The sequence below is a fragment of the Ranitomeya imitator genome, chromosome 2, assembly GCF_032444005.1.
Source record: "Ranitomeya imitator isolate aRanImi1 chromosome 2, aRanImi1.pri, whole genome shotgun sequence".
Lineage (NCBI taxonomy): Eukaryota > Metazoa > Chordata > Amphibia > Anura > Dendrobatidae > Ranitomeya > Ranitomeya imitator.
This window is the reverse complement of record NC_091283.1, coordinates 279169571-279192382: the sequence shown is the minus strand read 5'-3', so window position 1 is coordinate 279192382 and position 22812 is coordinate 279169571. Positions and strand designations below refer to the sequence as shown.

Sequence of the window (22812 nt, the reverse complement as noted above, 5' to 3'; positions counted from 1 at the left end):
TTCAAAAACTGAATAGTGGGGTGTGCAATATTATTCATCCCCTTTAACTTAATACTTTGTTGCGCCACCTTTTGCTGCGATTACAGCTGCAAGTCGCTTGGGGTATGTCTCTATCAGTTTTGTACATCGAGAGACTGAAATTCTTGCCCATTCTTCCCTGGCAAACAGCTCGAGCTCAGTGAGGTTTGATGGAGATCGTTTGTGAACAGCAGTTTTCAGCTCTTTCCACAGATTCTTGATTGGATTGAGGTCTGGACTTTGACTTGGCCATTCTAACACCTGGATACGTTTATTTGTGAACCATTCCATTGTAGATTTTGCTTTATGTTTGGGATCATTGTCTTGTTGGAAGACAAGTCTCCGTCCCAGTCCCAGTCTCAGGTCTTTTGCAGACTGCAACAGGTTTTCTTCAAGAATGGTCCTGTATTTGGCTCCATCCATCTTCCCATCAATTTTAACCATCCTCCCTGTCCTTGCTGAAGAAAAGCAGGCCCAAACCATGATGCTGCCACCACCATGTTTGACAGTGGGGATGGTGTGTTCAGGGTGATGATCTGTGTTGCCTTTGCACCAAACATCATTTGGCGTTGTTGCCATAAAGTCCGATTTTTGTTTCATCTGACCAGAGCACCTTCTTCCACATGTTTGGTGTGTCTCCCAGGTGGTTTGTTGCAAACTTTAAACAACACTTTTTATGGATACCTTTGAGAAATGGCTTTCTTTTTACAACTCTTCCATAAAGGCCAGATTTGTGCAGTGTACGACTGATTGTTGTCCTATGGACAGACTGTCCCACCTCCGCTATAGATCTCTGCAGTTCATCCAGAGTGATCATGGGCCTCTTGGATGCATCTCTGATTAGTCTTCTCCTTGTTTGAGATGAAAGTTTAGAGGGACAGCCGGGTCTTGGTAGATTTGCAGTGGTATGATACTCGTTCTATTTCAACACGATCCCTTGCACAGTGCTGCTTGGGATGTTAAACGTTTTGGAAATCATTTTGTATCCAAATCCGGCTTTTAACTTCTCCACAACAGTATCACCGACATATGTGTTGTGTTCCTTGGTCTTCATGATGCAGAGCAGGTGCATTTATACAGAGACTTGATTACACACAGGTGGATTATGTTTATCATCATTAGGCATTTAGGACAACATTGGATCATTCAGAGATCAACAATGAACTTCTGGAGTGCGTTTGCTGCACTGAAAGTAAAGGGGCCGAATAATATTGCATGCCCCACTTTTCAGTTTTTGAATTTCCACAAAAATTTAAAATAACCAATAATTCAACTTCACAATTGTGTTCCACTTGTTGTTGATTCTTCACCAAAAATTTACATTTGGTATCTTTATGTTTGAAGCATGATATGTGGGAAAAGGTTGAAGAGTTCCAGGGAGCCTAATACTTTCTCAAGGCACTGTATTTTGTGGGGTTTATCAGATGGCATTAGTCCTAGGGGTTAGTGTTGGAGGACATCTGTCAGACACCCCCATTACTAACACAGTAAGCTGAAAGAAAAAAAAAAAGTCAGAAAAATATTTTATTTTTCATAAACAACTCTCCTACCCCCTGGTTCACCAATTTATTAAATTTAAAAAGCCATGCTGGTTCGAAGGAGTCCACGAATTCCAACATGGTCCTCAAATGGCAACCTGAAAAACCTAAAAAGAGAGAATTAAATGAATATAGACAAAAGGCAGTCCTTCATTCACCATCATAGTACAACCTATGGAGCCTTGTTCTGAGATCGAAGCGTTATAGGTCACTCCTGGTCAGGCTTCGCTCCTGGAGAGTGGCTATGTAAGTACTGTAACTTTACTGATGTCATCACCGCTCTTGCCATGTCTCACGGAGCTTCGATCTCAGAACACGGCTCCATAGGATGAACTATAAAATTTGTGGACGTCGTGTGAATGCCATGGACAACATAGGAGCTGCATGGTTAAGATGTTAGTAAATCTAGAACACACCTCTGTAGAACTTTCCTGCATTTTGATTGTGAATCCGCTTCGGTCGCCTCTTCAAGCACCGGAGATTAGAACTTTTATCACCATCTCCGAGAAACGTCTGGCCATGGTGGTCTCACCAAACTTCTGCTCTTTCTCATTCTTCTTTTGCAGGAGCCACAGTGGATTTTATCCTAGATTCATAGAGCCGAATAGAGGAGTGATGTTCCTTCAGTCTGATGTTAATTGATTGTGAGGTTTGTCCAACGTCCACTTTATCACAAGGCACTTTACCTCGTAAATCCCACCGGAACAGTTGCAGGTATAGACCCCAATATCCACAAGTGTCCCTTCTAATTGAGGCAACTATCACTTCTAATAATCCTCGGACAGTTCTGACAAACACAGAAGAGTTCCCCTTTATGGATGTGACAAATTTTGTTTAGTCACTTTAGCTTCATAGTATCACCTCTAATCAAATGGTTAAAGCAATTTACCCTTAATATACGAAAAATGTGGAGTTGTTTTAAAAATGTTATATTTCAGTTTATTTTTGTGTTGCCACCTCATAAGACTCACAATTGTTTTGTTCTTTTTCTGCCACTACATACATACAACCCAACTATGAAAGACGGGAATCAAAGAAATGTGTATTGCTTTGAGTGCTGTGCCCCTTTCTTGGCCCCCACACACAGTATAATGTTCCCCCAGTACTGCCATCATCCACACGCAGTATAATGTTCCCTCAGTACCACTATCCCCCCTACACACAGTATAATGTTCCCCCAGTACCATCATCCTCCACACACATTATGATTCTACAACATGCCCCACACTATAAGCTACTATCCAAACCTCTAGATAATAAATACTCACTTATCTTCATTCCTGATGCAGTAAGTTGCTTCTTTGTTGGTTCCCACTCACAGTATAATGTTCTCAGAGCACCACAATCCCCTCACACACAGTATAATATTCTCACAGAACCACCATCCCCTCACACAGTATAGTTTTCCCACAGTGCTGCCATCACACCCACACAGAATATAATGTTCTCACAGTGCAGCCCTTCTTCCACACAGTATAATGCTCTCACACTACCACCAACCCCCCATACACTGTATATTTCTGATGCTAGTCACTACTCATGCACAAGCCTCGAGGCTGGGTAATCAAAAGGTCCGAGGTCAGAACCCATGAGGGCACCTCATATGTAGATGGGTGATACAAAAAATTGTCAGGTCACGGTCCATGGGTCAAAACCCAGGAGGGTACATCATAGACAGAAGGGTGATACAAAAGAATAGGTCATTGTCCAGGGGTCAAAATACCAGGAAGATAGTGGATCAAGCAAAGGGTCAAAGCAAACGGATGCTCAGAGCACGGTCCTAGGTCAGGCAGCAGTAGAACAGAGCACAGTGAAACAAGGCAAACATACACCAGTGAGCAATAAGCTACATTTTGCACTATTCTGAGGCAGAGAGCTGGCTAAATACCCAGGTGTCACGTACCTGCTTCTCAGCACATGACTTGGGGTTGTGCCTGCAAGGGTTAATCTATCTCCTCTCACTCAGTCCAGCATTCAACCTATGTCCTATGCTGTAATAGGAGCATAAATCACACCCCAACACAGTGCACACACCCGCTCATACACACTGCCACCATTCACCGAACACACGGGCGATGATTCCCGGAAATATTACTACTGTCTTCCAATCATAAGGCTATGGATTCTTTAGAGCATGCAAAGTTCAGACTTATTAAAGTTTTAAGCTTTAATAGAAAAGGTACAGTGCTTACAATAAAAAGGGTATAAAAATATGGGAATAAAAAGTGACATACAAATATGCAAAACAGTTATAAAAAATAAACAGGAGAAAACTTACAGAAATATCTAACTTTGTAGTCTGCTTTCTGCTCCCTGTGGGGGGGACAAATATGGAATGGATCACATCAGCTTGGCTGTCCCTTAGTCTGTGAACCACTTTCTTTTTGTGTAGGCCTAATTTATAGAGTCACCCTGGAGGTCAAATTTCTAGACCAGCCTCTCATGTTAATATAATTGCTTGTTTTTGACTGGACCATGGCCACTCCACCAATGAATATATTATTTTCTCTGAAATTCTTTGTGTAACCCATAGATAGTGTCAGGATGTAATTAACATCTCTTCAAAAGAGCCAGAAGGTGTGAAAAGTTTGGAGACTGTAGACTGCCTTCTCAGGTTAATATGCTGTGCCCTCTGTGAGACCTGCAGTCTCAGGACAGATGTTAGATGTTAGTTCTGCTAGTCACACATTCATACCTATGCATATTTCACTTCACCTCCCTCCTTATGAAAGTGCATGGGAGTTAACTTACAGGTCAGCTCCCGAGCACGTATCTGGTTCCGCCTCACCTTGGTGGGATAGGCCATCAGCATTGCCATGATCGACTCCCTTCTTATGTTGAATTGTGAAATCATATTGCTGTAATATCAGACTCCATCTGAGCAATTTCCTTTTGTCCCCAACTACTCTGTTGAGCCAACTCAGTGGGTTATGATCTGTGATCACGGTGAAGTTGCACCCGTAGAGGTATGGTTGCAGGTTCTGCAGATCCCACACAATTGCAAGACATTCCTTCTCAATGGTGGCATAAGCCACTTCTCTGGGCTTTGCAGGAGTTTCCTGCTTAGGTAGAGAATTGGGTGCTCCTCACCTTGCAGGTTCACCTGGCTAAGAACCGCACCTAGCTCATAGGTACTGGCATCTGTTTAACTACAAACCTGCGAGTGAAATCTGGGACCTGAAGGATGGGTGAACTAACCAATGCCGACTTTAGGGCAGAAAATGATTCCTCGAACTGAGGACTCAAGGAGACAATTTTGGGAAGCTTCCTCCTTGTCAGATAAGTTATCAGTTTGGCCAGAGCATTGTAGTTTGGTACAAACCTCCTATAGTAGCCAGCCATACCCAGGAAGGTCAGTACCTGCTTCTTGGTTCGTTGGGTGGCCCAGGCAGTAATGGCTTCTACCTTCCCTGGCTCTGGTTTTAGCAGTCTTCCCCCACCCAGTGTACGAGGTATTGTACTTCCCGCATGGCTATCTGACACTTCCCCGGCTTAACAGTAAGGCCTGCAGTTTTAAGCCTTTGCAACACCTGAGAAAGATGTATGAGGTGTTCCTCCCAAGAATGACTAAAAATGGCTATATCATCGAGATAAGCAATGGCAAAACCATCACATCCTTCCAATAAGTGATTGACCAACCTCTGGAAGGTGGCAGAGGCATTCTTCATACCAAATGACATCACCAGGAATTCAAACAGCCCGAATGGCGTTATAAATGCAGACTTCTCCAGCGCTTCCTTGGTCAGGGGTACCTGCCAGTATCCCGTACTTAGGTCCATGATGGTGAGGTAAAATGCTTTAGCTAGCTGCTCTAACAGTTCATCTGTCCTCAGCATGGGGTAGACCTCACATGTAGTCAGTAGATTTAATTTCCTGTAGTCTACACAGAACCGGGTAGTATGGGACAAGAACCACAGGCGAGGCCCAGGCACTCTGAGATTTTTGTATTAGCTTGGGGTTAACCATCTCCTCTACCTGTTCCCTCATATGAGCCTTCACCTCTGCTGACACCCGGTATGCAGACTGCCGTACTGGGGGATTAGTACCAGTGTCCACATGGTGAGTTGCTAAGTGCGTCCTCCCAGGCTCCCCTGTGAAGACTTCAGTGAACTCGCTGAGCACCCCATCAGCTCAGACCTCTGACTGTGGGATAGCTCAGGATTAAGCTCTGCTGACTCCAGGAACCCCATATACTGATGATCCCCAGCCCCCACATCTAGTAATAGATCAGCCTCCCCCTCTTCGGACAGGCTACAGCCAGGTAGGACACAGGTCTCCCTGTCATGGTGAGCCTTCAACATATTTACATTAAATACTTTCTGACGCTTTGCATGCTCATCTAGAGTCACCACATAATTAACATCATTTAGCCACTTGTGAACAGTATATGGTCCCTCCCATGCGGCCTGTAATTCATTCTGTAACATAGGGACCAACACCCAAACCTTCTGCCCCTCCTCGTAGGCCCTCAGCTTGGCATTACGATCGTAAAAGACCTGGTTGATTTGAGCCTGGGTCACGTTTTCATGGGCCAGGTTGCTCAGTTTTTGCATTCATTCTCTGTGCCGCTGTACATATTCAACAACTGAGACTCCCGTAGTTTTGGGGTCACCCTCCCAACAGTCCTTAATCAAATCAAGTGGCCCCCTGACCCTCCTCCCATAAACCAGTTCAAAGGGGGAGAATCCTGTAGATGCCTGGGGTACCTCTCTGTACGCAAACAACAGATGGGGGAGGTACCACTCCCAGTCTCTCCCTTCAGTCTCCACCAGCATTTTGAGCATTTGTTTTAATGTTCCGTTGAAACGCTCGTAGAGTCCGTTGGTTTGGGGATGATAGGCGCTGGCCACAAAATGCTGTACTTCTATTTTTTCGCACAGGCTTTCCATCATGAATTGGGTTCCCTGATCGGTTAACATTTCCCTGGGGAAACCCACACGAGAGAAGAGTCAGTAAAGCATCCGCCACTTTGTCTACTTGGATGGAGGACAGTGCCACAGCTTCCGGGTATCTTGTAGCATAGTCCACCACTGTGAGGATGTACTTTTTGCCAGAGCTGCTAGGGATTGCAAGTGGCCCTATGATATCCACAGCCACCAGCTGGAAAGGCTCATCGATCACCGGCAGTGATATCAATGGAGCTTTCTGTATATTCCCGGACTTTCCAACTCTATGACAAACTATGCACGATTGGCAATAATTGCCAATATCTGTTACCATCTTTGGCCATTAGAAGTTATGTGTCAGGCGAGCTTTAGTCTTTTGTATTCCAAAGTGTCCTGCCAGAGGAATCTCATGAGCAATTCTCAATAATTGTTCCCTAAATAGATAAGTAATAACCAGCTGCTTTTCACAGTCCCAATGTTCTGTAGTATCCGTAGGGAGAGTCTCTTTACAGTCTGCTTTGGTCCCAGTATATTTTCTCTTTGTTAGAAGCAGTAGGGGGTCGGTCTGCAAGATATCTGAGCTTCTCCAGACTGACATCTGTCCACAGGGCCTCCTGGAAGCGCTGACTGTCAGCCTGCAGGCCCTGGCCTAGTGTGACTGCCAGGCACTGGTCTGAAGCTGAGTTTTCAGTGTCGGTTATCGGGGACCTTGTTGGGTCTGCCATGTGAGGAGGCTCCGGGGCCGCAGTATGGTCCTCCTGTCCTGGCAGTTCTGTCTGACGCTCGCCCTCTAATCTCTGGGGTTGAATCTGAGCCGCAGCCTGACTCCGGGTCACAGCAGCCACATACATACAGTCCTGTGCATTGGTACAATATCCCTCCTTGCACGGGATTTCAGGTGGGTCGCTTGCTTCCACCTTCTCTGTAGCATTTACTTGCAATATAGTGGAACACCATCCTCCCCAAGTCTGTGCCTAGCAACACATTGGAGGGAATATCCACATAGTCCCACTTCTCTCAGTCCTGTCCCTGCTCCCCAGTCCAGCTACACATGGGCCTTGGGCACGGCAGGGCTGACCCCTCCAATCCCGGTTATAGATATAGCCTTTCCTGTTATAACATCTGCAGGGGTTACCATTGCTGGATGCACCAGTGTCACCAGAGAGCTGGCTAAATACCCAAGTAGTTATCTGAACAGAGGAGACATGAATGAAGCTCATGTAGGGCCAGGGCAAAATATTTTGGTGCTCTAGGCAGATAAATCCAATGGTGCCCCCCCCCCCATCCCTCCCCAAAGGAATGGCTCAGACTAAGGTATCAGGACCCCTATTGCTCTTCCTCCCTCTCACAAAAAAAGTAATCCAAAGTTTAAAAAAGTGGTGTACTTTAGGGATGTGACAGGGAGTGCAATTTCAAAGTTAGATGCAGAATCAATATTATTTGCAGACCATTTACACAATACAGGGGGAAAAAATTGCGATATTCATCTCTGATGCCTTGTATTTTAAATGTAGATCCCAAGGATAGTTATGGCAACTAATAAAGCATAACTATAATTGGGGCAATTTGGTTTCAATTAAGGTGTTCAGCATTTGGCAGATACCCTAATGGAAAATAAACAAACCCCCATTATAAATATAAGGATATGTCTGATGGTTTTTGCGTCCGTCATGCTCGCAGAAAGCTAATGGTGGTTCTGATGCTGTATTCATGCAGTGATGATGCTTCTGGTGATATATTCATCTCCAGAACTATCATCAGTACATAATTACAGCACCAGAGCCATCAACAGTACATTAATATGGCACCAGAAATGTCAGAAACATCATAAGTAAATAAGTGTTACCAGAACCATCAGTACATGAATGCGTCACCAGAATCACCATCTGTACAAGAACATACAGTTAGGGCCTGAAATATTTGGACAGTGACACAATTTTCGCGAGTTGGGCTCTGCATGCCACCACATTGGATTTGAAATGAAACCTCTACAACAGAATTCAAGTGCAGATTGTAACGTTTAATTTGAAGGGTTGAACAAAAATATCTGATAGAAAATGTAGGAATTGTACACATTTCTTTACAAACACTCCACATTTTAGGAGGTCAAAAGTAATTGGACAAATAAACATAACCCAAACAAAATATTTTTATTTTCAATAATTTGTTGCAAATCCTTTGGAGGCAATCACTGCCTTAAGTCTGGAACCCATGGACATCACCAAACGCTGGGTTTCCTCCTTCTTAATGCTTTGCCAGGCCTTTACAGCCGCAGCCTTCAGGTCTTGCTTGTTTGTGGGTCTTTCCGTCTTAAGTCTGGATTTGAGCAAGTGAAATGCATGCTCAATTGGGTTTAGATCTGGAGATTGACTTGGCCATTGCAGAATGTTCCACTTTTTGGCACTCATGAACTCCTGGGTAGCTTTGGCTGTATGCTTGGGGTCATTGTCCATCTGTACTATGAAGCGCCGTCCAATCAACTTTGCAGCATTTGGCTGAATCTGGGCTGAAAGTATATCCCGGTACACTTCAGAATTCATCCGGCTACTCTTGTCTGCTCTTATGTCATCAATAAACACAAGTGACCCAGTGCCATTGAAAGCCATGCATGCCCATGCCATCACGTTGCCTCCACCATGTTTTACAGAGGATGTGGTGTGCCTTGGATCATGTGCCGTTCCCTTTCTTCTCCAAACTTTTTTCTTCCCATCATTCTGGTACAGGTTGATCTTTGTCTCATCTGTCCATAGAATACTTTTCCAGAACTGAGCTGGCTTCTTGAGGTGTTTTTCTGCAAATTTAACTCTGGCCTGTCTATTTTTGTTATTGATGAATGGTTTGCATCTAGATGTGAACCCTTTGTATTTACTGTCATGGAGTTTTCTCTTTACTGTTGACTTAGAGACAGATACACCTACTTCACTGAGAGTGTTCTGGACTTCAGTTGATGTTGTGAACGGGTTCTTCTTCACCAAATTAAGTATGCGGCGATCATCCACCACTGTTGTCATCCATGGACGCCCAGGCCTTTTTGAGTTCCCAAGCTCACCAGTCAATTCCTTTTTTCTCAGAATGTACCCAACTGTTGATTTTGCTACTCCAAGCATGTCTGCTATCTCTCTGATGGATTTTTTCTTTTTTTTCAGCCTCAGGATGTTCTGCTTCACCTCAATTGAGAGTTCCTTTGACCGCATGTTGTCTGCTCACAGCAACAGCTTCTAAATGCAAAACCACACACCTGGAATCCACCCCTGACATTTTAACTACTTCATTGATTACAGGTTAACGAGGGAGACGCCTTCAGAGTTAATTGCAGCCCTTAAAGTCCATTGTCCAATTACTTTTGGTCCCTTGAAAAAGAGGACGCTATGCATTACAGAGCTTTGATTCCTAAACCCTTTCTCCGATTTGGATGTGGAAACTATCATATTGCAGCTGGGAGTGTGCACTTTCAGCCCATATTATATATATAATTGTATTTCTGAACATGTTTTTGTAAACAGCTAAAATAACAAAACTTGTGTCACTGTCCAAATATTTCTGGCCCTAACTGTATCACTAAATCCTCCATCAGTACATGAATACATCAACAGACCCATCATCAGTACTTGACTACTTCACCAGAACCACCATCATTAACTTAGTACGCCAACAGCAACTCCATCAGTACATGAATACATGACCAGAACCACCATAGGTATATGAATACATGACCAGAACCAAGAGTACTTGAATACAAGAACCAAGCTCAGTACAACAATCTATTATCAAGTCCGTCCCATAAACAATTGTATCGCATAAACGTGCAACCCTACAACTCCCAGTATGTCCTTACAAATGGTAAGAAGATACTGGGAGTTGTTATTAACAGCCATCATCCAACTGTGTAAAAATTAGTTGAGTGCCAAGTTAAGATAGATCCTTAATTTTTATTGCTGGAATTTTTTATTGCTGTCTGTGTAACATGTAAAGACTTTTCCGTCACACATAGACCTTCGTCAGCCTGCTATATCACAATAGAAAAGAACAAAAGCAAACAAAACATGTCTATCATATATAGTACAAAAGAAAATAAAGAAAAGAAACTAAAATACATTGTATCTTTGAATGCATTAATCATACTTGCAAATGATGAATATTATAGGAAAAGAACAGGATTATGATCATGGGACAAGTGGGAAGGAACCAAGGTACAGAATACAAGGGTGATGCTGTACAGCAAAAAGGCCTGTGATGATGGGGATATATATGTTAGTTAGAGCATATACTGTATAGTGGAAGTCTTATCCTTTATAAAAGATTTAACCACTATACCTGTAGTAAAACATGGAACAGGACGGGCGTTGTAGCCTAGTGAGAGGTCATTAAAACCTGTGAGGAATATATTGTAAGAACATGAAATATACTGTTGTATTGAAAAGGAATAGAATTTATATAGAAAAGTCATAAATCAATAAGATATGCATTCCACACTATAATGTTCCCACAAAACAACCCCCCCACACACAGAATAATGCTCCCACAGTACCGCCCATATCCCACACACAGTATAATGTTGCCACCGTACTGCCATCCCCCATCCCCCACAGATAATATAATGGTGCCACAGTATCACCATCACTTTACACACAGTATAATGCTCCCACAGTACCACCATCCCCTCACACAGTATAATGCTTCCACAGTACCACCATCCCCTCACACAGTATAATGCTCCCACAGTACTGCCATCATCCCACTCAGTAAAATGTCCCCACAGTACCACCATCCTCCCACAGACGGTATAATGTATTCACAGGACCGGCATCCCCCACTCACTTTTAAAATGTTCTCACAGTACCACCATCACCTCCACGTGTAGTATGTGTCCACAGTATCACCATCCCCCCACACACTGTATAATGTTCCCACAGTGCCTCCATCCCCAAATTATTTGCAACAATTTAACACCTTTTATGTAATATATTGATGTGTATGGGAAAATGCTTAAAAAAAATCATATCCAGAGAAAAAAAACAACGTACATGGTGACATTGGCATCAAATATCTCCTGTCTTGTTGTTCTTAAACTGTGACGGTAGTCACTTTTCACGGCCAAGCCGTGAATCAGGGTGGCCAAGGAGTCCAAGGTCAGAAGCCAGAAAGGTACATCATAAACAGTAGGAAGAGACTAAAGCAGAGTCGGGTAACGTTCTGAGGTCAGAGTACCGGGAGGAGAGCGGATCAGAGCTGAAAGGGTTAAACAGGTGGATGGTCAGAACGAAGTCCAAGGTCAGGCAACAGATCAAGCATACAGAACTCAAAGCACAGGCAAGCACAAACCTCACAGGCTGAACGTACGTCTGGGAGACACAGCTCAGATAAAAAGCATGGCAATTAACTGGAATACTGAACACATGGAGACAGCCGACGGCTCACAGTTTCAGATGGATAGTTGAGCTGTGAATCAACACAATGACAGCTCAGCATGCCCCTGTACCAGATTGGATGGCCAAGCTGTCAGTAACTGCATCCCAGACACACTGAGGGATGGAACCGTGACACAAACAATCTTTTATAAAACTCTCAAACTTCTATGTGTGAATCGGACATGTGTGATAGATTACAGTGTGGGTGTAGCGACTCCGTGCCGTTCTGCTCCCCGTTCCAAACCTGTGGCCTCTCGCTCGTCGCTTCAGCATGGTGCCCGGTGTGGACGCCGGTCTGCTTGGGCTCCCGTCCCATATCCCGCACTGTCTGCTCCTGCTGCTTCTTGGACTCTGCGTGCGTCCCGCAGGTCTCCGGACACCTCTCTAAGGGCGTGTCTGCGCACTCCCTGTCTCTTAAAGAGACAGCGCGCCACTTTCAAAATTGCTTTCAGCCAATCGCTGAGTGTCCGATATTATTTCAGGCACCCTTGCCCTTAGGGAGGTGCCTGAGAAACAAGTGCTTCCTGTTGCTATGCCCAGGTTCCTCGTACCTTGGTATCCTGCTAATTCCACTTATCTCCTCAGCCGTGCCTCACAATGCCTTATAGAACGTTGCCTGAACTTCCTGCACCAGTTCTTACCCGCTCCAGGCTGCTACCTGACTCTTCTACCTGCCGTCAGCCGAGTGCTTTGCTACCCGCAATACCATCCAGTCCACCTGTTACCCTGGGTCAGCTTCCACGTGTCCGGGGTCTAACTGAAGGTAGCACCTGGGTCCTTCGGGCATTCCAATCCGACCCTGTTTGACGTGTCTTACTACGGATGTCTGGGGCTCACATAGTCACGCCCTCTTTGTAGCCCCCGGACACTGGTCCCATGGTTCCACAAAAATTGCAATAAACGAATGTACACTGCAACAGCTATGCCTCCGTTTCCATATGTTACAACGGGGAAGACCGGAAACATTCAGACGGCCGGTGGTGATGGAGTCAGCTATGGACTATGGCCAAATATATTTCTAGAGCCGTAGTAGAAGATGAAGATGTCGTCCTCATCATGAAGTAGTTATTTCTCCTGTCACGTGTAATGAATATCTCCTGCAGTATTGCTAATGCCGATTCCAGTGTCGGTAAATGAGACGAGAATTAGCGTTATGGAAGATGAGTCTATGAGAAACGTATTCAGCTGCCGACTCCGAGGAAGAAACTGCTTGTTGTCTGTGGCGTAAAATATATAGGTTTTATTAGTAGATGTCAGGTAAAAAACAGAATGTTGTAAAATAATAAATACCATTGCTGCTTGGGTCCCTGCCAGTCTCTGTATTTCCTGGTCAGTCGTAACAAACTTGTGATTCCTATAGCTAATCAGTTGCCAAAGCAGTGAGTAACATAGCCAGTGATTGGTAGCATGGAGGAGATGTCTTAGTCAGTAATTCAACTTATGTTCGGGTCCATACAAGACTAGAGAATACAACATCTACACGTTCGATCTCCTCATACGTTTCCCCATATAATTGTATAATTACACAGGATTTTTATGATGTTACATCGGCTCATTTTCTTCTCATTCAGGTCTCTGCAATATCAGATCCTCTCAGTGGAGATCTTCTATATTAAAAAACTTTTCTGAATCACCCGACAGTGATGGATCTGGACAGGGATAGGATGGCAGAGAGAATATTACACCTCACCCTAGAGATCCTCTTCCGGCTTACTGGAGAGGTGAGAGATTCTGATGATGTCACATTACATCATTCCTATCTATGGGAATAACAGATGGACAGAACTGGAGAGGTGAGGACTCTGGAAATGTGTGTAGTGAGATTTATTAATGTGTCTCTCCATAACCAGGATTACACAGTAGTGAAGAAGACCTCTAGTGAGTGCTGTCAGGACCCTGTGTCTGAGGGATGGGGAAGACCACTGAGCCCAATCACAGGGCCTCCACCTCACCTGATACATGAGGACATCAATGACCAGAAGATCCTAGAACTCTCCTACAAGATGATTGAGCTGCTGACTGGAGAGGTGATACTGCTGGGAATGTTGGGACATTATACAGTAATGCTATGAACTGATCGGGGGGATGACCGTATCATTGTATGTGTCAGGTTCCTATAAGGTGTCAGGATGTTGCCGTCTATTTCTCAACGGAGGAGTGGGAGTATTTAGAAGGACACAAGGATGTGTACAAAGACGTCATGTTGGAACTCCCCCAGTCCCTCACATCACCAGGTAATAGACAGGACTAAATATACTTGGCCTATAATTATCTGTATTTAAAGATTATATTCAGTCCATGTATGTGTTCCTTGCAGATCTATCCAGTAAGAGGACAACAGCAGAGAGATGTCCTCATCCTCTTCTTCCACAGGACTGTAAACAAGAAGATCCCAATGTTCCTCAGGATCATCAGGTAGATGGAGAGGTGTCATGAGATCTCCCCTCTGCTGTGAGGGGCTTGTGCTCAATCTTGTTTTATCCACTAGTATTATATGAGACTTGTGTAATGAGAACGGTGGAGATGGCAGGATTAGAGCTGGTCATAGATGTGACTAATGCAATGTTTTACAATGTTTGTTTCAGAGCGCAGATTTGACCCATAATTCAGAAACATATGTAAGGGGTGGTGAGTGGTGTAAAGAGGAGAGTCCTACATATGATTACCCAGGTGAGTAGTAACCACTACAGATGAGCGAGCACTAAAATGCTCGGATGCTCATTACTTGAACCAAGCAATTTCTAATGCTTGGGTGCTCACTTCAAGTAACGAGTGTAATAGGAGTCAATTGGAAATTCAACCATTTTTCCAGCAGACCCTACAAGGAGATCTTGTGGGCAGTTAAAATGTTGAAATGGGTGGAAAAATTGCTGAATGGAAGGAGAACAGCATGGGGAAGACCCCTGGAAGCATCTCTGACTTCCAGATTGCTGCTGAAAACAATGGTGTCAGACTTTTGCTCCACTTTAATCAATGAGAAATTGGTGTTTAGAGAAAAAAATTAAGAAACAAAAGTTCAAAACATACATATTTTTAATTATATTTTAAATAAACCAAAACTTAAACTTTTATTTAAAAAAAAGCCATTACTGGCAAAAATTTTGGACTCTTATACACCCTGTATTAGACATAAAGGATGGTCTCATAGACATTCTGTAATTTAGAGGTACTCCTAGACTTTCAAAGGCTATGCACTCAGTGCAAAGCCTGCCAATAATTACTAGCAGAGTCATCCATACACTATTGAAGGCACCAAATGGAGTGCCTCATTCATATTAAGAAATTGAAGTTGTGGTACTTCTACACTCAAAGGCTTTGTACAAAGCCAGGATAAAATTATACGTAGGTTCATACAGTCATCCATAGAGCATAGAAGGCAACAACTGTCAAGCCTCATTCAAATATTGAACATTAAAACCACCAGGAAAAAAATTAAAAATTTTAAGTAGGGTCATACAGTCATCCATAGAATTTAGAAGACAACAACTGGCAGGCCTCATTTAAATATTGAACATTAAAAACACCTTTTATGCTGCTGTCATCTGATGGTGTTGAAAATTTGGGTCTATTCCTGACTTTGCTTATGGCTTTTCCTGGTCACTAGGTTCTGGGATGCCCCTAACCCTGATATTATATCTCCAGCCCCTATTATCAAGATCTCCTAATTGAACCCGGAGATCTTACAGTCCTTTGTTGTGAAAGCATTAGCTGGTGCAATTCAGCTACATGGGATCTAGTGGTATCATGATTCCCCTCCAGAGTGTTTATGCGGCCTGACAGAAGCTGCAGATCCTGTCTCACACAGGCCATTTCAGACCTAATTGTGTCCTTAAGGCCAGGTTCATACTGCGTTAAAGCAGCCCGTTCAACGCATAGCGTTGACGGGCTGCGTTAACGCTATAGCATACACGCCATCGCATTATGCTTTACCGCTAGCGCAGATGATTAATGCCACGTGCCACGCGTTATGCCACAGTGTAACGCAGTCTGTCTAACGGACTGCCTTAACGCAGTGTGACCCCAGCCTAACCTCTACTATCAGAGATTTAAAGTCCTGCCTGGAAGAGAAACGAGACAATAGTTTCATACAGGATGTTGGGGGCGGGAGGGGGACCAACCATCAGACCCTCTTCCTCTTCAGATGACTCCCCAGTGAAATCGCTCCAGTCCCCTTCCCCAGTGCCATGATAGTGTTTTGGGAGACCCTTCAATGAAAGTGCAACCCCTGCTTCCCAGTCCACTCAGGCTTTTTTTCTCCGAGGGGATTTCCTTTTCTTAGGCAGTGTAGAGGGCTCAGCAGCCTGAAGTTGTGGGAGGGGAGAGGTGACCTCCAAATATCCGTGTCGAACTGCCATCTTACATGCTGGGCTGTGCAGGTGGTCCTCGGCCGTCCAGCCCATCCTGTGCTTGCTGATGCAGGGGGCCATCTTTCATATGCCCTCCATCCCCCCCCCCCTCCATGCTCGTCCCCTCCAGCTGGGATCTGCAACTCCCCACTGTCCAGACCGCTGCGGGATGCATCCTCCACCTGCGCTGCAGTGACCACCACACAACAAGATGGCGTCGGGACTGCCAAGCCCACTCACTCTTGCATGAGGAAGTTATCCAGGGCTGACACCGCTCCCATCTGCGCAGAGATCCTGATTCTTGTGGGAGCCATCAGAGGGAGAGAAAAAGCCGGTGGAAGTGCTGGAAGCTGTATTTAAGCATCCTCTCGGCACAGTATGGCTACGTTCACATTTGCGTTGTGCGGCGCTGCGTCGGCGACGCAACGCACAACGCAAATATGAACGCATGTACAAACGCTGCGTTTTGCGACGCATGCATCGCTTTTTGCATGGTTTTGGGCGCAGGAAAAACTGCATTATGCAGCGTTCTCTGCGCCCTGACGCATGCGCTGCAGCGACGCATGCGTTGCAAAACGCAAATGCAACGCATGTCCATGCGCCCCATGTTAAATATAGGGGCGCATGGCGCGTGCGTCGCCGCGGCTGCGCCCGACGCAGCCGGGAGCTGCGCAAATGTGAACGTAGCCTATCACGGACAGGCCTCATGCTTTGAGCTTTAGTAGGGTGTGGTGCTTTCCAATTGGCTGAAGCAGGGAGTAGATTACGTCAGCTGGACAGCACATACACCCATACTGGATTGTGCTGCAAGTCTCAGGCTCCATACTCTTAGTGGCTAGACGTCTGTACCTCCCAAAGCTTCTGATTACAACATCCCCTACATCACCAGTGCTGCCTGCAGAATGAATAAGGCGGTGCCTGGTGACAGAAGCAGACATCACAGGAGCAGATCCCGGAGGAGATGAGTCACAACATTTGCAGAAGAACTAATACAACAAAATGACATAAACAGAGCAGTAGAAACCAACATAATGCGTCTTCATTTTGGAAATTTTAGTAGTAGTGACCATTTTGACTCCACAGCCACTTTCTAGAAATTATTGTTCAGTGGATGTTGGAGAGTGAAAATTGCAAATATGCTATTTTGTTACTCAACACATAGTGCCCAGATTGTGCTCCAGTCGACATACACACAGTAATTTAAGTGGGTTCCTCCCACTATAGTAACACCAAGTTCATGGATGCTAAATTTGGTTTGGGCACACTGCAAGGCTCAGAAGAGAAGGGGAGATTTGACTTTGAGAGAGGATATTGCTTGATTGGTTTATGGAAGCCATGTTGCTTTTCAATAGTCTTTAACCCTAGAACGCTTACCTGGGGCCTCGCAGGCCTGCCAGGTTACTTGTTTTCTATTTTCTGTAAAAGTACTTTAGTTAGAATTTTGAAAATCTTGGTATAATCCTCAGGTATATAGTTGTTAGTAATTTCCAGTTATTCATATATTTTTATGTTACAGACATTTCGGTATAACAACCTTTTTTTGGGACTACCCCATATTCACGCACCTGGGGCCTTTTAGGCCTGTACTAGGTTTACATGTGATACTCAGTCTTTTTGTCTGTATTGTTGCTGGGGAAGAACTTTTATGACTCTGCTATTGCTGTGAAGAGTGTGGATTCTGCATGACAAAATTTTCTGGATGTGCGATTCAGCAAGCTATTATGGGATGAATGGTCTGATTTACTGTGGCAAAGAAGCTGATGCTCCAGTCCAGAAATACCTATGTTCCGACATAGTAAAAACACTTGCTCTACCAATTTTCAATTCAGGAAAAAATATTACAATGGATAACTACTTTACCAATTTTGAAATGGCCAACTTTTTGCTTCAAAAGCAACTTACAGTTGTTGGTACTATGAGGCCAAACCGCCGCGAAATTCCACCAATCATGAAGCACAGCGAACAATCTAAGAGAGTGTATTCGGTTTCTGCAATCAAGCAACAATGGTGTCTTATAAAGCCAAGAAAGAAGAAAAATCCGTGATATTACTGAGTACAATGCATCATGATGGAAGTATTGACACCAATGACAGGAAAAAAAAAACCTGAAATCATACTGCATTATAATAAGACAAAAGGAGGTATCGAAGATGGACGAAATGATTGGAGAGTATTCGTGCAAAAGGCAGACTAAACGTTGGCCTGTTGCCCTTTTTTCCAATATCCTTGATGTGTCAGCCCTCAATAGCTACATTGTTTATTGTCAAACTAATCCAGAATTCCATGCCAACAGGAAAGTCAAGAGACGTCTATTTTTGACAGAACTTTATGAACTTTTGATGCCTACTATGATGGAGAGAAGCAGCATGATATACTTATCAAGGCAAATTACGGAGGCAATGATCCAATGTGGAATACGCTTTCTGGAACATCCAGAGCAAAGAGAAAAAAAAAGAAAGCGCTGCTATATTTTGTCCAGCAAAGAAGGAAAGAAAATCGGAGCGTTTCTGTTCTACTTGCGGACAAAATGTATGCAAGGAACATTCAGCCGAAAAAATAATATGCAAGAATTGTCGGGGGAATATGTAAAGTTACAAATAAATATTCCTGCACCAAGTTTGCTACAACCAAAAAATGTTTTCATAAAAAAATTGCATATAGAATGCCTATATTTGGCGTGCCCGTTTACTTACTTTTTTGTTGTTTTATGCACATAATTATGTTTTGAAATATACACATCTTAGGCTGTGTTCCCAGTAGCGCTGGGGTTCGCCAGAAGGGGATCCATAATGGATCTGACCTCCTGGTAACTCCAGCTAAGGCTGCTGGAATGGCGGGATTCCGCCAGCCTTAGCTGGGGTCACCAGGAGGTCAGATCCATTACGGATCCCCTCCTGGCGGACCCCAGCGCTAGTTGGAATGCATCCTTCCCTTGCAATTGTAAGGAATACCTAGAGTTTCAAAATTCTAACTAAAGTAATTTTACAGAAAATAGAAAACAAGTAACCTGGCAGGCCTCCGAGGCCCCAGGTATGCGTCCGCCAGCCTTAGCTGGGGTCACCAGGAGGTCAGATCCATTACGGAATCCCGTCCTGGCGGACCCCTGCGCTAGTGGAAATGCATCCTTACTTTGCAATAAACTTTGAAAAGTATTTTTATTTGAGTTATTCCATGATAATTGTAAACAGGCCTAAAAGGCCCCAGGTGCGTGAATGTGTAGATTTCTATGGGTATGCGTTCTAGGGTTAAGTCACTAAAGGTACCTTTACTCTAAACGACTTACCAACGATCACGACCAGCGATGCGACCTGGCCGTGATCGTTGGTAAGTCGTTATGTGGTCGCTGGGGAGCTGTCACACAGACAGCTCTCTCCAGCGACCAACCATCAGGGGAAAGACTTCGGCATCGTTGAAACTGTCTTCAACGATGCCGAAGTCCCCCTGCAGCACCCGGGTAACCAGGGTAAACATTGGGTTACTAAGTGCAGGGCCGCGCTTAGGAACCCGATATTTACCCTGGTTACCATTGTAAAAAAAAAAACACTACATACTCACATTCTGATGTCTGTCACGTCCCCCGCCGGCGTCCACAGGGTTAAAGCTGCTTTCGGCAGGAGCGCTGCCAATGCACGCGCTGCTGCCGAGAGTTTCCCTGCACTGACTGTGTCAGCACCGGCACTAACAGCGGTGACGTCACCGCTGTGCTCTGCTTTATGGCCGGCGCTGACACAGTCAGTGCATCTCGGCAGCCGCGCGTGCATTAGCAGCGCTCCTGCCGAAAGCAGTTTTAACCCTGTGGACGCCGGGGGACGTGACAGACATATCAGAATGTGAGTATGTACTGTTTTTTTTTTACTTTTACAATGGTAACCAGGGTAAATATCGAGTTACTAAGCGCGGCCCTGCGCTTAGTAACCCGATATTTACCCTGGTTACAAGTGAACACATCGCTGGATCGGCGTCACACACGCAGATCCAGCGATGACAGCAGGTGATCAGCGACCAAAAAATGGTCCTGATCATTCCCCAACGACCAACGATTTCCCAGCAGGGGCCTGATTGTTGGTCGCTGTCACATATTACGAGATCGTTAGTGGGATCGTTGCTACGTCACCAAAAGCGTGACGTTGCAACGATATCGTTAACGATATCGTTATGTGTGACGGTACCTTAATGATGTGGAAACCTCAGTTTTTCGACTGTTAGATGTTAGACCTGAGTGGGGTTAGTTTTTTGCAGTATGAGAAGTGTTATTATTTTGCCTGCATAACAATGGTGGCTTTTGAGGCAGAATGAGCAAACAGTTGAACACCATCCTATACTGGTTCATCCTATGAGGTTTTCTATTAGACTGTGAACTGTCATTGTCCTGATGAATAATTCAATATATTTACATAAGTTGACATTTTTACAAACCGCTTAAGTAGAAGTGTTCAAAAATATAAAATTCAAGGATATTTTATTAATAAATAATTGGTTTTGTTTTTAGCAGGTGACTATACCAGGAGATCAGAGGGACAGCAGAAATCTTCAATTTTTAAATCAGATCATGTTGAGATCCCACAGAATACAATTGAAGTGAATGCCATTACTCCAGATATACCATCATCCCTTCACAGCAAAGATCTATCATCCGATCTATTGAAACAGGTCCTGTCTTCTGATTCATTACCAACTACTAAGGAAAATCAAATTCACAAAATCAGCATTAAAAAACAAACTGATCCTAAAACAAAGAAGTCATTTTCACTTTCAGAATATGAACATAGTCTTCCCCTCGAAAAGTCTTTTCTTAAACATCCAAAAATTCACTTGGCAAAGGATAGATTTTCTTGTTTCCACTGCGGGAAATGTTTTAACCATAAATCGGTTTTTGTTAAACACCAGAGAAGTCACACAGGAGAGAAACCTTTTTCATGTTCAGAATGTGGGAAATATTTTACACAGAAATCAAATTTTGTTAAGCACCAAAGAATTCACACAGGGGAGAAGCCTTTTTCATGTTTAGAATGTGGGAAATGTTTTAATCAGAAATCAGATGTTGGTATACACCAGAGAACTCACACAGGGGAGAAGCCTTTTTCATGCTCAGAATGTGGGAAATGTTTTAGAGACAATTCAAGTCTTATCGCACATCAGCGAACCCACAGAGGGGAGAAGCCTTTTTCATGTTCAGATTGTGGGAAATGTTTTGGACATAAATCACATCTTAATACACATCAGAGAACTCACACAGGGGAGAAGCCTTTTTCATGTTCAGAATGTGAGAAATGTTTTGCAGAGAAAGCAACTCTTGTTATACATCAGAGAACTCACACAGGAGAGAAGCCTTTTTCATGTTCAAAATGTGGGAAATGTTTTGGAGATAAATCAGCTCTTGCTAGACACCACAGAATTCACACAGGGGAGAAGCCTTTTTTATGTTCTGCATGTGGGAAATGTTTTGCAGACAAATCAACTCTTGTTACACACCAGAGAACTCACACAGGGGAGAAGCCATATTCATGTTCAGAATGTGCAAAATGTTTTGTAGTTAAATCAGCTCTTGTTAGACACCAGAGAACTCACACAGGGGAGAAGCCATATTCGTGTTCAGATTGTGGTAAATGTTTTATACAGAAATCAAAACTTATTGCACATCAAAGAACTCACGCCAAGGAGAAACTTAGTTTAGAATGTGGGAAATTGCATTTTGTTACACACCAGAGCACTCGCACAAGGAAGCCTTTTTCCTGTTCAGAATGTGGAAAATATTTTGTGAAGAAATCATCTCTTCTTAGTCATAAGCGCATTCACGCAAGGAAGAACCCTCTTCCATCTTCTTAATGTGGCAAATATTTTACACAGAATTCCACTTTTAATAAACATCAGATACGTCACACACGGGAGAAGATTTTTTCATGTTCAGACTGTTGGAAATGTTTTAACCGAAAATTGTATCTTCTTAAAGGGGTTGTTGCCTTGTCATTCCACATACCGCATTTGGCTGAGTTTAAACAAAAACACTCATACTCGCTTCCTGTGCTGGTGGCATTCCAGGGGTGTTGCAACTCATGTTCCAGGGTATCACTTGAGGTGTTTACATCACATGAGCTCTGTGTCCAATGAGCGCTTGCTTCACTGTCCCCACTTTTTTTTTTTAATTCGTTTATTAACCAAAACAGTGACAACATATACATATTTGTGCATCCAAGCCAGCATAAGTACACTTGTCAAGGTAATTACGAATGGAAAACAAATTTGTGTATTATTATTCATACACTATCAGTATTATAAGTCCATATATTGCTATATATATATATATATATAATATATAATAATATATATATATATATATATATATATATATATATATATATATATATATATATATATAATAAACCACTGGTCAAGTGAACAGAAAACTTCATGTCGGCCTGGTAGCATGTATCCAAGAAAGAGGGGAGAAAAAAGAAAAAAAGGGAAGTATTCTCCTTCCTCTCACCTCCTCTTCCCTTCATTATACAACCAATTAAGTCATAACTATCTTATCCTAATCTGCTACCCAATATCTATATACAGTTATATGAAAAAGTTTGGGCACCCCTATTAGTCTTAAGCTTAATATTTTATAAAA

At 43.6% G+C, this 22812-nt stretch overlaps 1 protein-coding gene across 1 annotated transcript in view; it reads left to right on the top strand.

Moving 5' to 3' along the window:
* The window catches only part of LOC138666410 (zinc finger protein 850-like), an 81605-nt gene extending 59537 nt beyond the window's left edge, over positions 1 to 22068 (top strand). Inside the window, exons 10-16 of the mRNA XM_069754633.1 lie at positions 12436 to 12613; positions 13492 to 13571; positions 13707 to 13877; positions 13961 to 14084; positions 14168 to 14265; positions 14436 to 14520; positions 20686 to 22068. Coding sequence (XP_069610734.1) covers positions 12436 to 12613; positions 13492 to 13571; positions 13707 to 13877; positions 13961 to 14084; positions 14168 to 14265; positions 14436 to 14520; positions 20686 to 22022 — 2073 coding nt within the window. The 3' untranslated portion in view covers positions 22023 to 22068. The remainder of the gene's footprint in view (positions 1 to 12435; positions 12614 to 13491; positions 13572 to 13706; positions 13878 to 13960; positions 14085 to 14167; positions 14266 to 14435; positions 14521 to 20685) is intronic.
* The last annotated feature ends 744 nt before the right edge of the window (positions 22069 to 22812 follow it).